Source organism: Gymnoscopelus microlampas (genome assembly GCF_963454915.1).
Source record: "Gymnoscopelus microlampas genome assembly, chromosome: 19".
NCBI classification, from domain to species: domain Eukaryota; kingdom Metazoa; phylum Chordata; class Actinopteri; order Myctophiformes; family Myctophidae; genus Gymnoscopelus; species Gymnoscopelus microlampas.
In genome coordinates, this window is record NC_139956.1 from 24065005 (window position 1) to 24080107 (window position 15103).

The window sequence follows — 15103 nt, forward strand, 5'->3', positions numbered from 1 at the left end:
GCTGTGGATCTCATTTATACGCAGCACCAACGTGTGTGTGTGTGTGTGTGTGTGTGTGTGTGTGTGTGTGTGTGTGTGTGTGTGTGTGTGTGTGTGTGTGTGTGTGTGTGTGTGTGTGTGTGTGTGTGTGTGTGTGTGTGTGTGTGTGTGTGTGTGTGTGTATGTACATACAGTACACATATGTACATACAAAGCCACACAAATTTCCCAGGCAACGGCTTCCTCTGAGAGGAGGCCTCAGTCTCTTTACAGGGGCCAGTTCGTCTGCTCAGTGGCCGCTACATCTGTACTCTGTCAGTGCTCACCCCAGAGTGTGTGTGTGTGTGTGTGTGTGTGTGTGTGTGTGTGTGTGTGTGTGTGTGTGTGTGTGTGTGTGTGTGTGTGTGTGTGTGTGTGTGTGTGTGTGTGTGTGTGTGTGTGTGTGTGTGTGTGTGTGTGTGTGTGTGTGTGTCAGAGAGGGCTCCATGGCCTAGGTAATCCCTGTGAGCTGCCTGGGAATGAGGAGGCAGAGGAGACCTCTGCTCCCATGGTCACACACACAGCGGTCACGAGATGCAGAGACATGCTAGTACACACCTCAGTCAAAGTCCCGTTCAATAGTATTTAACCATTTTCAACCTGGTGTCCCTATTTTGGGCACGACAAATGGTTATTGGTGCATATAGCACCTTTATACAAAGTGCTTTACAATGTGCATTACATTCCCCAATTCACACACACACACGCACATATGGGGCAGCAGTGGGTCAGGGGTAGAGTGGCCGGTAGAGCAGCCGGATGGCAACCGTGAGGTTCCCAGTTCGATCCCGGGCTCCCCCAGAGTTAGTGTCGAAGTGTCCTTGAGCAAGACGCTGAACCCCTAATTGCTTCCGATGAGCAGGTTGGTTTCCACTGCCATTGGTGTGTGAATGGGTGAATGTAATGCACAATCTAAAGCGATTTGGATAAAAGCGCTATATAAATGCACCATTTACACATTCACACACCGATGGTGGAGGAAACCATGCAAGGGATCAACCTGTTCATCAGGAGCAGTGAGGGGTTCAGTATCTTGAACAGTACCACAGGGGGAGCCCGAGATCGAACCGGGGAACCTTCCAATTCCCAAGTGACCGCTCTACCTCCTGAGCCACTGCCGCCATGATATATAGTGAACATTTTCAAAAGTTAGCAAATAATTTCAACATTTTCAAAATGTTCAAAAACTGCAAAAAAGAGAAAATGCTGAACTAAAAACGCACACATTCAACAGTGTACTAGAATGCCCTTGCAAATAAGCACACATACTGTAGGAACGCGAATAACAGAAGTTGTAGCAATAGTCTGTAGTGCTTGGCTGAGGCAGTGTGGGACAGGACTGTTTACCCAGAGCACATGTGGCCAAGGCCAGTGGGGGATTTGTGCAGTCGTGAGAAGAACCACAGGATGTATCATTAGCGACGCAAACATTGACCCCAGCCAGGCGTGGAGAACCTGTCAGGGAGCAGCACCGCAGACACGCTCCCTGCTAAAGATCCATCTCTTTTTGTCTGTACGTCTTTCTCTCTCTCTCTCACGCACGCCACCCTCCTCTCTGACGGAGACCTTTGGAGACCTTAATCACTCTCTCCACCCACAAATCCAACCCCAGTCGTTCATCTCTTCACAATTGCAGTGGATTCGTCTATCTAACCCTACTCCTTCTCCTGCTGGTGACTCCCCCTTCTCGTCTTCAGCCTTCCCCTGCTCTTTCCTCCAGAAGTGCTGGACCTCCATGTTGCTGCTAATGCATGCATTTCTGTTTGATCTTTCACGGTGGTAACCTCACACTCCTCCTCCATGTCTTCTGCTCGGCCTCTACTCTCTTTCCATGTCCTATACAACTCTCTTCTCCTCTCACTCCATCGATTTCCTTCTCCCTTTGGCACATCCTCTGTGTGTGTGTGTGTGTGTGTGTGTGTGTGTGTGTGTGTGTGTGTGTGTGTGTGTGTGTGTGTGTGTGTGTGTGTGTGTGTGTGTGTGTGTGTGTGTGTGTGTGTGTGTGTGTGTGTGTGTGTGTGTGTGTGTGTGTGTGTGTGTGTGTGTGTGCGTGTGCGTCATAGACATAGGCCTTGTTCTGGTCATTTTCATGGTAAGTAGTAGGTAGGTTAGGGTGCCGGCCAACTCAGGCTTCATTTATATTGACCATGCGGCACAAACATTACACGAAGCTCATGTTTCAGTCTGCTACCTGTACAGTCACCTTTTCTGAACTTCTCATTTTAAGTAATTTCCTTACAAGTACATAAAAAATAAACTGATATTATATATGAACTAGTATTGTAAATACAGATATTTACAATACCAGTATAAATACAAATTGTCCATTATCTGTTGGCCTACTTCTAAATAAAAAATGCTTAACCTACTTAAAAAGATTGCTTAACAACACATTGTGTTGATCATCTAGCTTCACTAGTGGGCAGTATGAGATTAAGTGGTTATGTCCAAATCCAAATAGCCCTCTCTTCCTTTATGTCCTACTGATTTCTCCAATGTGGTGTGAGTGTGCACTTCCTTCCGTTTGTGTCTCTCTGCGCAGTGAACTGTTTTTTTTATATGACGCAGTTTTTTGTGCTTATGGCTAAGTTGACTATGTCATACCCCCAGGGAGCAATAAAGACTTTCCATTGTATTCAAGTTTATTCTACTCCCAACTACCATTGTACCACATGTGGTGCAGCGCTGGTCTTTCCTGCTCATAAGTTTACATTGACTCGTGCTTCTATCTAGAGCCAGACCGATATCTCTGCCAGACTGCTATCATTTGACTTTTTGACAACATCGGTATCGGCAATTATATGTATGTTATTATATTATTATTACTATATTATTATAATAATAATAATTATTAGTATTTTTATTATATGTCATGCGAATCATCTTCAAGCTCACAACGTGACATTTTGTGACTTAAGTGATATAATAAACAGTTTATGAACAAAGTGAATACAATTCAGAATTTGTGTTTATTTTTATCTATCAATTATTTTATGTTTTGTGTTAATTTGTGTTCTCAAATAGAAACTTTGATCAAATCTACGTTTTTCAAATTGAACATTAGGAACTTTTGGACAAAATAATATCGGTCAAAACAATGGCAATCACTCAGACTCTCCGAAATCGTGATGAGACCCAAAAAACTTCCATTCCATACTGACACATTGCTCCTCCGAATACCTTGTCACCTCATGTTTTCCAACACACTCCTTCATCTCTCTAGTCCTGTAACTTGACTCAATTCTAGTCCTGTAACTTGACTCAACAATTACCAAAAAGGATTGAGAATAACTATCTTCGTGAGAGGCATTTCGTCAGATGCCCCATTTCCCTCCCTCCCTTGTTTTAAGCTCTGTATCCTTTTCCCCAACCCTCTTCCTGATGACCTTCCTCCTACCCCCGTCTCCCTTCTTTCATCCCTCGCTCCTTCTCTCTTAAGTGCCCGTCTGACCTGGCTCCTACTACAGTACCTCCCTCCTGACAAACCCCACTGATAACGTTTCACAAAGACACGCTCACATTCTACCTGCTCTCCCCTCTAATTAGGCTTCAGGAGTCGGCCTAGTTGCTGCTGTGGTCCCTCTCGTTAGCTACTACTCCCCTGGTTGCTGTAATCCTGCCCTGGGACAGACCTGAAGGTCAGGTCCAGGCTAAAGCACAGACGGAACTCGGTGCTATACGGCACACATGCTCCGACGCCAGAGCCAGAGCCTGATCCGGGCTCCATGGCTTTGAGGCAGAAGAAATGTGTGCAAAAAAAAAATAACAATAAATGTGGAAGCCAGATGATGCACCAGGGGCCACCGCTGCATTAAAAAAAACAATACCGAATGGAGTCCAGGAACACACAACGGGATAAAACAACAACACTCAATCATGCTGATGGGGAGGACGTGGGCTCTCACACACAATCGAGGGCCCAAGATGTTTTCATCAGAGGAACTGGATGCCAGAGGCTCGGCTTTCAAGCTCGGCCCGGGACCGGCAAACAACAAATAAACCTCATGATGAGGGAACAAGTACATTGAAAGGGAGGAACTAAGAGGGCAGCCACCTGCAAAATCACAATGGGGAGAGTCCTCAGTGACTGTCTGTCGCAGGGGGCAGGAAGGGGACCCTCTGTTGTAACAGTGCCCTCTGCTGGTGGTACCTTGGCAATGTGTGGTGGCAAGGTTCTTTCTAAACAGTGTGTCACTATGAAACACACTCATTTGTACTTCAATCACACACAAAATAACCACACACACACTACACACTCACACAAAAGCTCATTATGGGCTTGCTCTGAACAACATGCCCCTTTGCTTACAGTTTGGCGCAGTGCCGGCGCATGATTCCACTGAGCAGTGCCATTTACTGGCATCGGCTCCTTTGGGCACTCTGTCACGCCATGTTATTAGCACTCAGCATCAAGCTGTGGCAAGGCAAACAACACTATCAAGTTCCACGGCATTTGGAGGAGGAGGACGGTGAGGCCTCGTCCGCCCCATTCTGCATCCTTCCGATTTTCACGTGGCTCAGCTGGATTCATCAGTTCCTGATGTGAGCTGAAAATGAGGATTGTGAGGTAATGACAAAAGCATTTGGTCTGTCAGCTTCCATTTGTCTGCCGCCCTGCTAGGAAAAAGTGTCAGTCATCACTGGGTTTGCAGACAATGTGGAAATGCCCATCGAACTAAAGAATGTTCCATCTATAACACAGCACCATTTGCAAATATTAAGATAGCAGAGAGGCAATTGCCCCTGACGTGCTAGCCATGCCCACATTTACATTGGTAATTTATCAGGTGATAGCCAGAGTGAAATTGTCACCACTAAGCATCCTTTAACAAACCTTTGGCTGGGTAAAACCGTTACGATTATCTGCCGTGGATTTGGATATGAGCGTCAGGTTAGAGTCAAATTTCTATCAGGATATGTTGATGTCAACATTTGGTGAATGTTGCTTCAACATCCAATAGCCTAACATTTGCAAGGCACAGCTGGAATCTGTTCCAGTGGTGTACAGGATTCGTACACACACTGACCCAATGAAAAGGGTGTGAAGGAACTTCCTTTTGGCCCTGCTCTAAAGAGAAATGACTGGTGTGCGGATTTCCAGGGCCAGCAGAGGGACATCACAGCATACCTGGACCTAAGGGACTTACACCAAGGAATGTTGGCCACTGTGCCAAGAATATCAATGAGATAAAAAAAAAAAAATGTGCCTGCATTCCATGAACACTGCATTTTAGATATCGTCGCTGTTGGGTGGAAACTTTGTATGTCCAAAACTGTTACTTTTCAAGGGGAAAAAATGAAAAAAATAACTTCCGATGTAGTTATTTAGTCACAAGCTCATGTTAATACTTTTCACTGGTTAAATACTTAAACCCCACAGACAGACACAACCCATTTCAACCTGGTGTCCCTATAGCGAAAATAGCAGATCTACAAGCTCAAAATGTGTGACATTGTGATGCGCTGTGAGCTTGTAGATCTGCTATTTTCACTACTTTTGTGTGACACTGTCGTATGACAGTATAAGATAGATATTAAGTGATTAAAGGATGACCAACAGCATTCATTTAGAAAGATCAAATATGGAGATACAAGATTCCCTCCCAACAGCAACAATATACTGTATATCTAGAGAGATAGAGAGATAGAGAGATAGAGAGAGAGATATGGTATATATAGATATATTATACACATATCACACACACAAATGCAGCATTTGTAATCCTGCATCCACACACTCGTGCACACACACACACACACACACACACACACACACACACACACACACACACACACGGTTCCAGTCTAAGCAACGCTCAGTCCCCCCAGATCAGCGCCAGATGGGAACAATGAGATGAGTATGAGAGTTGTAGCAGTGTAACTGAAAACACTCGCTCTTGTTAACGCACTCCAAGAACTGGCTCCATCCATCCATCACTGGCCAGATGTTCTCTGAAGACCTTCTCTTTCGCCCTCTCGAGTGGGACCGACTTTCCTCTCAAAGTTAATTCACTTCCCATTCCACTTGTGTCCACAACAAAGGCGCTCGTGAGAGCTAATTGGGTCGTTTGAGGTCTTTCTGATTAAACAAGGAGGGGGGGGGGGGGGGGGGGGGTGCTGAGTATCCGAACGTGGGGGAAGTTGCTGACCGAATGCTCACTTGGGTACCATTTGTGCACCGTGACCCGACTTGACCCCTGCCCACCCTCCTTCTCCATCCCTCCTGAATACCTCAGTGCACTCAGCTCATACAATTCTAGTAACCGTTTCCTAATTTAACATCAAATCACGGTTGGGAAATGAACGGCGAGGTGTGTGCACTGTCACAAGTGAGACCATCGTCAAAACTGTCCATAATCAAAGCTGACACACAAAACAAAGCACGGATTTGATCTAAATGCCTTTTGAGGGTGCAGCCTCCTCCGCTATAGCGTGCAACCTCCTCCGCTAGAGTGCACAGCCTCCCTAAACATCAACTGGTTTAAAGGACAAAACATTTAATTTTGGTGCACACAGGCCACAGGAGTGGTGCGAGAGCATCCTGAACCTCCACAAATCACATGTGGTACGTGATTAAGTCACCCGCAAAGGAGGGACTATTCCTTCCCCATCAAGCAGACAGGTTTGGAGCCACAGGTCATTTGGCCAGAGCACACAAATCACACAGACTCACCGTAACCTCTCCAACAACCACATGAACCACACCACAATGAACACGGCATCCCTCCCATCCCACTCAAACATAAAGTAACAGTCTCGCAGCGCAAACAGATCTTATAAAGAACAACGATGGATGATGGATAACGATGGACAGAAGTTAGAGCCTGCAGATTTTGTTCCTCTGCTATCTGAAGCATAGCTCCTCTGGGTCAATGTGGTCTGTGTGTGTGTGTGTGTGTGTGTGTGTGTGTGTGTGTGTGTGTGTGTGTGTGTGTGTGTGTGTGTGTGTGTGTGTGTGTGTGTGTGTGTGTGTGTGTGTGTGTGTGTGTGTGTGTGTGTGTGTGTGTGTGTGTGCACGAGTGCCTGCATGCTTGCGTGCGTATATGTGTGTGTGTGTGTGTGTGTGTGTGTGTGTGTGTGTGTGTGTGTGTGTGTGTGTGTGTGTGTGTGTGTGTGTGTGTGTGTGTGCGTGCATGCATGCATTTTGTGTTTGTGTCCAAGAAAGACAGACAGTAAATGTCAAGTGCTGACTCAAGGGGCCTATTTGTTGCACAGCCGGGGGAAAGTGGTGCTCTGTGTCAATCATGTGCTGCTGGTCACCATTTGAGCTAAGCCAAGAGAGACCTGATTCAATCACTCAGTTTTACAGAGGCAGAAGCAATCAAACCATTAGAAATTGCAGAAAACCAGAAGCCTGTGTGTGTGTGTGTGTGTGTGTGTGTGTGTGTGTGTGTGTGTGTGTGTGTGTGTGTGTGTGTGTGTGTGTGTGTGTGTGTGTGTGTGTGTGAGAGAGAGAGAGAAAGCGAGAGAGAGAGCATGCCAGTGGGCTAGAAAGAGAGAGTGAAAGACTGAGCATGTGCATGTGTATCTGTGCACGACACACATGCCTGTCTTTTGAAAAGAAAAGAAAAAAATCTTGGAAATGAAACGGCTAATCAAGATAAGTACAGTCATTTACGAGGCACTTTCATCAGACACAACTTTCAGTTAACATATTGGCCTGTGCGGGAATTAAACCCACACCGCTGTGGGTGCCAACGGCATGTTCCAAACATCTGAACCATGGGACTGACTCATTGACCATATGACTGCTTTCTCTAATACTCTTCAGAAGAATTGTGACTGTTTTACAGAGCTTCACAGGAGGGGGTTATGACCTGGGGTCATTTTGGCCTTTTTCTACATAGAAAAACAAAGGTTTGTGTAAAGCCATATATCAACGAGAAAGTGTAGTGGTCACGGGTTCTAGAGTAGACCCTCACATGTACTCCTGCTGGCCTGGGATGAAATCCTACATAATGCTTTCTCTCGTGTCTTCTCTTCTGTTACTGTGTGCGCATCTCCCTCTCAGTAATCCTCATGTCTCTTAACCCCCCCCCCCACACACACACATCATAAAAACAGTATTCCTACAACAACAGTCGTGGAAGGTTTCCGCTAAAACTCGTCTCAGCCAGGTCAATCAATATTTGCACCAGTGCTTAATCTTTCGTATTCCTCACACGGCTGAACTGTGGGTGTAAACAAACCAGGAGTGCAGCCAGAGTTGCAAAACCTAGAGAGCGTGTCTGTCTCTGCCACTGACAAACACTGTCTGATTAGGGCGTTAATGACAAGCTGAGCGGAGTCTGTGTGGTGGCCAGGGTGTTTAAGCACCAGATCACCTTGAAGTGCCATTAGCACCTGTTCCGGTCGTTTAAAAACTCTGGCAGTGGCACTGTTACTGTTAATACTTGCGCATACCAAATGATTTGTGTGTGTGCGTGTGCGTGTGCGTGTGCGTGTGCGTGTGCGTGTGCGTGTGCGTGTGCATGGCACTACAAAACAGACATCATGTCGCCTCTTTGGAACGTGCCGCAGTCTTCCCACACCATGATGACATGAATGCATGTCTGAGAGAGACACCTTTAACAAGCTCACATGTTTAACAATGCAATTACCATAATAACCTCTAAGGAGGCAAATCAATGACCAATAAATAACCCATGACCTCTGACAGGGTGACCCACAGTCTTTCCCAGTATTGCAAATCAAGTTGGGGAGTATCCAATGCAAGCCAGACAGAAACTGAAAAATCCTAATCCTGTTTCTGTGACATTGTTAATTACAGTGCAACTAAATAAACAGCCTCTCTAAGCCACTTCAGGTTCATCTCCCCCGCCCCCTGCACAATCCTCTGCCTCTTGTCCATCATCATTCATCCTGGGACCTGCTCCAACTCTGTTGCTCTATTGGCCACCTAATCCTCACAGTCTGTGCAATAATCTTCTTGGAACTACACATGGACATCGCATCTGATACTGGTGATAGATTATACTTTCCTATATTTATTGGTAGAGTACACATATTATGTTAACTCAGTCAGATCAAGTGCAAGATGTCAAGTGTCAGACACATTTTCTCTCTCTACTCTTATGTTTTCACGCTTACTGCAGTTGGTGCTAAGAGACACCTGAATCACCCACTGTATCAATAAAGGTTTATCTTATCTTAGACTGTAGTAAGTGTAGTAAGTGATGTGTGTTGGCCTACAATAAAGAGCAAACAATCGTCAATCATCGTGTCATGTCAAAAGGTGTAACTGTGAGACAAAGGATAACCTAATTTGAGAGCAACAGGTGGTAGATTCTTTCCACCTTCCTGCTGAACAGAATAACACACAGAATAACACAGTGGTTGGGTTTTACCCCTCTTGCTTCATTTATAATAATCCATCTGCGCCACATGTAGCCTAATAATGTCAACTTTCCCAACACAAACGTTATTATGTCTCAAATCTGGAATGAATGACGCCTCTGCCGTGTCCTTATGTGTAGTAGTAGTGGTTCTCAAAGTGGGGTCCAGGGACCCCCAGGGGTCCTTGTGGGGGTACCAAGGGGTCCCCAGCAAAATGTGTTTATTATAACGTCACAATCATTTAAACCACTTCAGCAATATGTTATACTTTGGCTATTCAAACATAGCAGCTCTTAGCACATCACTTCGTGCTGCACTATGAGCTTGTAGATCTGCTATTTTCTTTCTTTTTTTTTATCATAAACACTTTTGCAAATCTTTGAATATCTACATGTTTAACTTCTGGAGGTCCCTGGCACAAAATATTTTTTGAGGTGGGGGTCCGCGGCCAATACATATCAATTTGAGGGTCCTTGACATGAAAAAGTTTGAGAACCACCGGTGTAGACTAGTGTGTGTGAGAGATAATATAGCCGCAGGCAACTGATATTGATAGTAGGATAAAGTTGCGTTTATATTGAAGAAAGCGCAGCCTACCTTCACACAGACAGCCAGAAGAGCCAGTCCAGCGGTCCAGCAGAACACAAGTCGGGTCATCTCCGGAGTTGTCACCGTCCTCCGAACAGAACTGTGTGGGTCCAGATGATAAGAGAGCTCACAGTCCTACTCAGTCAGTCAGTCAGTCACACGGGGACACAAGCAGCAGGTTCTGCTACTCTGGCTGCGCCGCGCGTCTCAGCGCCTGATTGCAGAAGAAACGAGGGGGGAGGAGGGGGGTATTATAAAAGAATGCTTGAGAGACGACATGACACTTCACGGTCGCTTGCTTCCAGATATTTTGTTGCCCCCGCACCGCAAACACGTTGTTGCTAAATTTATGTTTGCATACCAGGCAGCCGCGCGTCGGTGGAAAAGAGGGCTCACCCACCTTACATTCTTAAAGGAACACTCCGCTCCTCTCCTTTAAGCAGCGCGCGCGTGCTGCTTCGCAGATGCGACTCCACTGATGGAAGTTGTTGTAGCCTACCTACCGCAGGGGTCTTCAACGTTTTTCAGGTCAAGGACCCCTTAGCTGAGAGAGAGATGAAGCAGAGACTCAGACCCCCCCACTACATATTGTTTAAAATTGTGTTGCAGATTAAACTTTTTCATAATGGTTTCATAGACTCTTTTTTTTTTAACACATTATCTTTTCTATGAATTTGTTGGATTCATGTTAATGTGTCTTCTCTGAAATGTAACCTTTTAAACTCACAATATTTAGTCAACTTGACTGTTGGCTCTGTACTTGGGCTGCTCTTTTTCCTCTACACCAACTCTCACTCACACACTTCACCATCCACCCAGGAATACACATAAATATGTTCATTCTTTGTTGTGCAGATAACCATGATTTTGTTTTGTATATTGATGGGTTTTGTGTTCCATTTCAGAGGGATTTCCTTCCAGACTGCCGAGCTGATAACTGAACTAGAAAAGCAACAAAGGTCAAGTGCCTGCATGGCCTTGCCTGGAGTAGGGGTTTGTGTGACTGCCTATACTTGGCAGTGCATAGTGCCTAGTTATATTGTGACTAAAGTCTGTTCAGCTGTATAGCTAATAGAGGAGAGGGCAAGGAACAGTTTCTTTTAGAAACCTACAATTCAATTTAATCTGTTTGTGGAAAATGGACAAGCTATATTTCATCATTAAGAAACCATTATAGGCTACATTATAATAGAGCTTGCAAAATTATGTTCTTTTTGAACTCATGCCTTAAGAGACATTTTCCTTGAGGCTTACTTAACTTGGGTATTCCCCCATGCTTGTTGCTTTTGAAGCTGTCCAGGCCACCATAATAACAACGTTCCTAGAAAATGTCATCCCTGCTCAGCCAGGCTCAAAGGGTTGAGCGAGGTGCCCTTTTAGAGCCACACAATAGCACAGGTATGCATGGTATGAGCTACCTGAATTGCCACCTGACACGCAGGCTTGAATTCAGCTTAATCTCTATTAGCACGCTAAAGCACAGGAATGTAAATGTTATTTTCCCCTTGAGAGGGGGAAAGAATCTTCACCTGAAGAATGGGGAGTTAGTTGAGAATGGGGGGCTGGAATTGTTTCCCTTTCACCTCGAGAGTTAAATTATGAGGCTTAATAGCTCTTTTAAAAACAGCCTATCTGTTCATGCCACTCATCATAAAAAGGTCCAGTGTCTTTGTAAGGGCAAAGAATCTTGGAGCCTTTCAGTGAACTTTGACCCCACACCCCAGCACCTATGAGCATATAGGCACCCCACAAAGGCAGCGAAAACAGCAGATAATGCTCCAAGACATAAATAGTTCACATTCACGGTGGCTGGTAGTGCATGGCTAAGCCGCGTCTACACGTTACAAATTGCGTTTTTCTTATTGATGGACTTGCACAGAGTGGCTGCACTCGTTCAGAGGAATTGCAAAATCACTGCCCCAAGAGCAGTGATGGACAGTAACCAAGCACATTTACTTGAGTACTTTTGTGCATTTCGTTTTTGTATCTGTAGTTTACTAAAGTTTATGACTTTCACTTACATGTCAATGACAAAATTGTACTTGGAAGGGATAGGAAGGGAACCCCGGCCCCCAAAAGACAAATCAACAAAAGAAAATGAACTTTTGAATACTTCATTATTTGTAAAAGCATCTATGGACTACATTTGAGCAACTTTCACATGGTCGTTGAGTAATATTTGACCAGGGGTATACTTTGACGCAAGAGTTTGAGTACTTTGTCCACCACTGCCCGAGAGCAAATGTATTTTTAGGGACTCTCAGCATGCGTAAATAGCATCTGTCAGGTGTTTGCTCAACAGAGCTCACAGGGACATTTCTGTAGAGGAAAACAAATAAGGGGTTGAACTTGAGGCAGTAGCAAATGTCTTGTCTTTTGGTTGAGATGAACTTCTTTTGTTTGAGTGTGATGATAGGTGTGTCAATTCTGTTGCCATCTCTACAAGCTAAAATGTGTGTGTGTGTGTGTGTGTGTGTGTGTGTGTGTGTGTGTGTGTGTGTGTGTGTGTGTGTGTGTGTGTGTGTATGCGTACCATGCAGATACACTTATATGGGACCAGGTACTGTTGCTTATGTAAGCATCCCCCATATGAGTGGGTCCAATTTATATTTTCAAAAATAATTGATTTTAGTGAAATATGCCTGTTCTTTTCGGCGAAGCATAAATTAGGCTTTACCCTCCATTTAGTTCACACCAAACACAGTTGTTTGATCAGTGATATTTGACCTGTGACTCAAGGCACTGCTCACCATGTGTTCAAAGAGAGGGTAGGAATTTGACGGATACCAGTTAGAGAAAATGCCCTTGATGGTGCGTTTCACCAGCCAGCTTGTTTTCACATTTACATTTACTTTGCAAGTGTTTGAAGAAGAGACTTGTACAGATGCTTATTTAACTTTGTAAAAACATTGAGGTAATTTCCTAAAAAGCAAGCAACATTGGAGGCTGAGAGAGAGAGAGAGAGAGAGAGAGAGAGAGAGAGAGAGAGAGAGAGAGAGAGAGAGAGCGTGCGTGCGTACGTACGTGTGACAGTTCATCACCAAGGCAAGTTCGGGGGAAAAGGAAGCTCTGGCTGCTGCTAGGCCATGGTGTCTCGAGAATGCCAAGCTTGCAGGGGTCTATGGTAACCTGTCTGTCTGTCAGCAGCACAGATCCGTTTCAGCTGCGCGGCTGCATTCCGTCAGGCATGTCCTGTCCGTCGCATGCTGTCCTGCCAATTGCACCGTGCTGCTCCCGTCCACCAGTCAAAAGAGCAAAATGCTCTAACCTCACCAGGGCCAAAGGTCAGTTGGTCTACACAATATTTCGGAGCACTTGCATCTGCAACTCAGATGCATCTTACGGTATGTATGTGTATGTATGTATAGGCCCACTATTTTCTCTGAGCCAGAAACAGGGGCGGCCAAAGCTGAGTATGGGAGACGGAAGGTAGCCGATTCGACCCCCGACTCGCTCAGTGTACAGGTCAAAGTGTCCCAGACACTTAAACACTAACAGCTCCCCCCTGTGCACTCATCAAAGCCCTCTGAGCAGCCACCAGCTAGGTGAAGCTGTAAAGGCAATTTCCACTCCTCCTGAGATGAGAAAATACTCCCTTTCCTTTCCAGTAAAAAAATAACGTTCTTCTGATCAAAAGAAATGACACCTGTCATACGCCTGTCGGTCAGCGTAGAAATACTTTTGCTGCTGCAGCAAATGTACGTCCATTCAGTCAAAATAAATAAGTCAAGTATCAGAGGTCATATGCGCTCTGAAGTAGTATTGTGGCTTTTAGTAAAGAAGTGTTAGAGCATAAATATTGAGAACTCGGACTGCATTTACATGCTAAATCCAATACTGTGTATGTTCAATATTCAAAATGCAGGCAGTAGCAATCAATTACTTTTGGTACAGTGTTCCAGACCAGAAGCAAATGCATCATACCATTCAAATCAACTCCCTGTCATGTTCTGATTCATTAACGCCATTAAAAAAAGGCAAGCATTGCATCAGGCAGTGTTTGTATAATAGGCCCTGCCTGTTTGTGTTTGTTTGTTCGCTAACGTGATAACTTGAGAACAGATGTTTCGATTTTCATAAAACTTGGTGGAGAACGGTTACTAGGCTGCCATGAAGAGATTGTTGAGTTTTGGGTCGAAAAGGTCAAAGGTCAAAGTCACAATCGAGAGGCACAGGAAACGTTGATGTGGCCAGGGTTTTCATCCCCAGAGGCTCTTAATTACCTGACAAAATTCAAGAAGATCCCCTTGAATACTGTATCACAACAAAAATCAGAGTCAGGCAAGTGATGAAGTGGGCACTAAAAGGAGACACACATTCCAGTGAATATTATTTTAGCAATTCCCTGGCTGAAAGTGCAACAGCATTAGTCTGAGGACTGAGCGTCCCCCGGGATCAGTTACATGTGCAAGGATCGGTCAACAGGCGCCCGAGCGCGTTGAACTAGAGCAGAAAAGAACAGTAGCTTCGTTCCAGCTCTTCTTTTTCTCCTCTGCTCTCACTCTCCACCTCCCATCTCGCCACGGGGAACCAGAGAAATAAATCACAGCTCTCAATGCTCTATATCATCTCCTCATGTTATCCAGATTCTCAGACTCCCTTCCTCTCAAGTGGATCATATTCTAACTGGTCAATGAAACTACCACATACGTACTGTAAGACGTTACGTGATGGCATGCCGTTGTGTTTGCATGCGTGGTTGAGGGTTTTGTCAGCACATCGCAAACTGACTTATTCGCTGTGTATTCCACTCAAGTGAAAAGATATTAATGGCTGAAACATGCAATATGAAGCTTCCCAGGCCCAGACCTCACAGTGAATGCTGCTCCAGCCAATGTGGTTGCATCTTGTACTGGGCTGCAGACCACGAGCCACCCACAGAGACCACCTGGGCAGAGGTTTATCTCAGTGTGTGTCTTCTATCGAATACACATGCTTCTGTGTGTGTGTGTGTGTGTGTGTGTGTGTGTGTGTGTGTGTGTGTGTGTGTGTGTGTGTGTGTGTGTGTGTGTGTGTGTGTGTGTGTGTGTGTGTGTGTGTGTGTGTGTGTGTGTGTGTGAATGCATACTGTGCATGTGTGTGTCTGAATTGATGTGTCTGTGTGCATACAAGAATGCATAGATGCCTGTGTGTTTGTCTGAAAGAGAGACAGAGAGGGAGA

At 45.1% G+C, this 15103-nt stretch overlaps 1 protein-coding gene across 2 annotated transcripts in view; it reads right to left on the reverse strand.

The window, feature by feature from the left end:
• Positions 1-10209, reverse strand: part of LOC311034863 (ADAMTS-like protein 1) — a 141637-nt gene extending 131428 nt beyond the window's left edge. For both annotated transcript variants that reach the window (XM_084042888.1, XM_084042887.1), the window contains exon 1: positions 9952-10209. In XM_084042888.1, the coding sequence (XP_083899014.1) occupies positions 9952-10011 (60 nt within the window). In that variant the 5' untranslated portion in view covers positions 10012-10209. The remainder of the gene's footprint in view (positions 1-9951) is intronic.
• Between the last annotated feature and the right edge of the window lie 4894 nt (positions 10210-15103).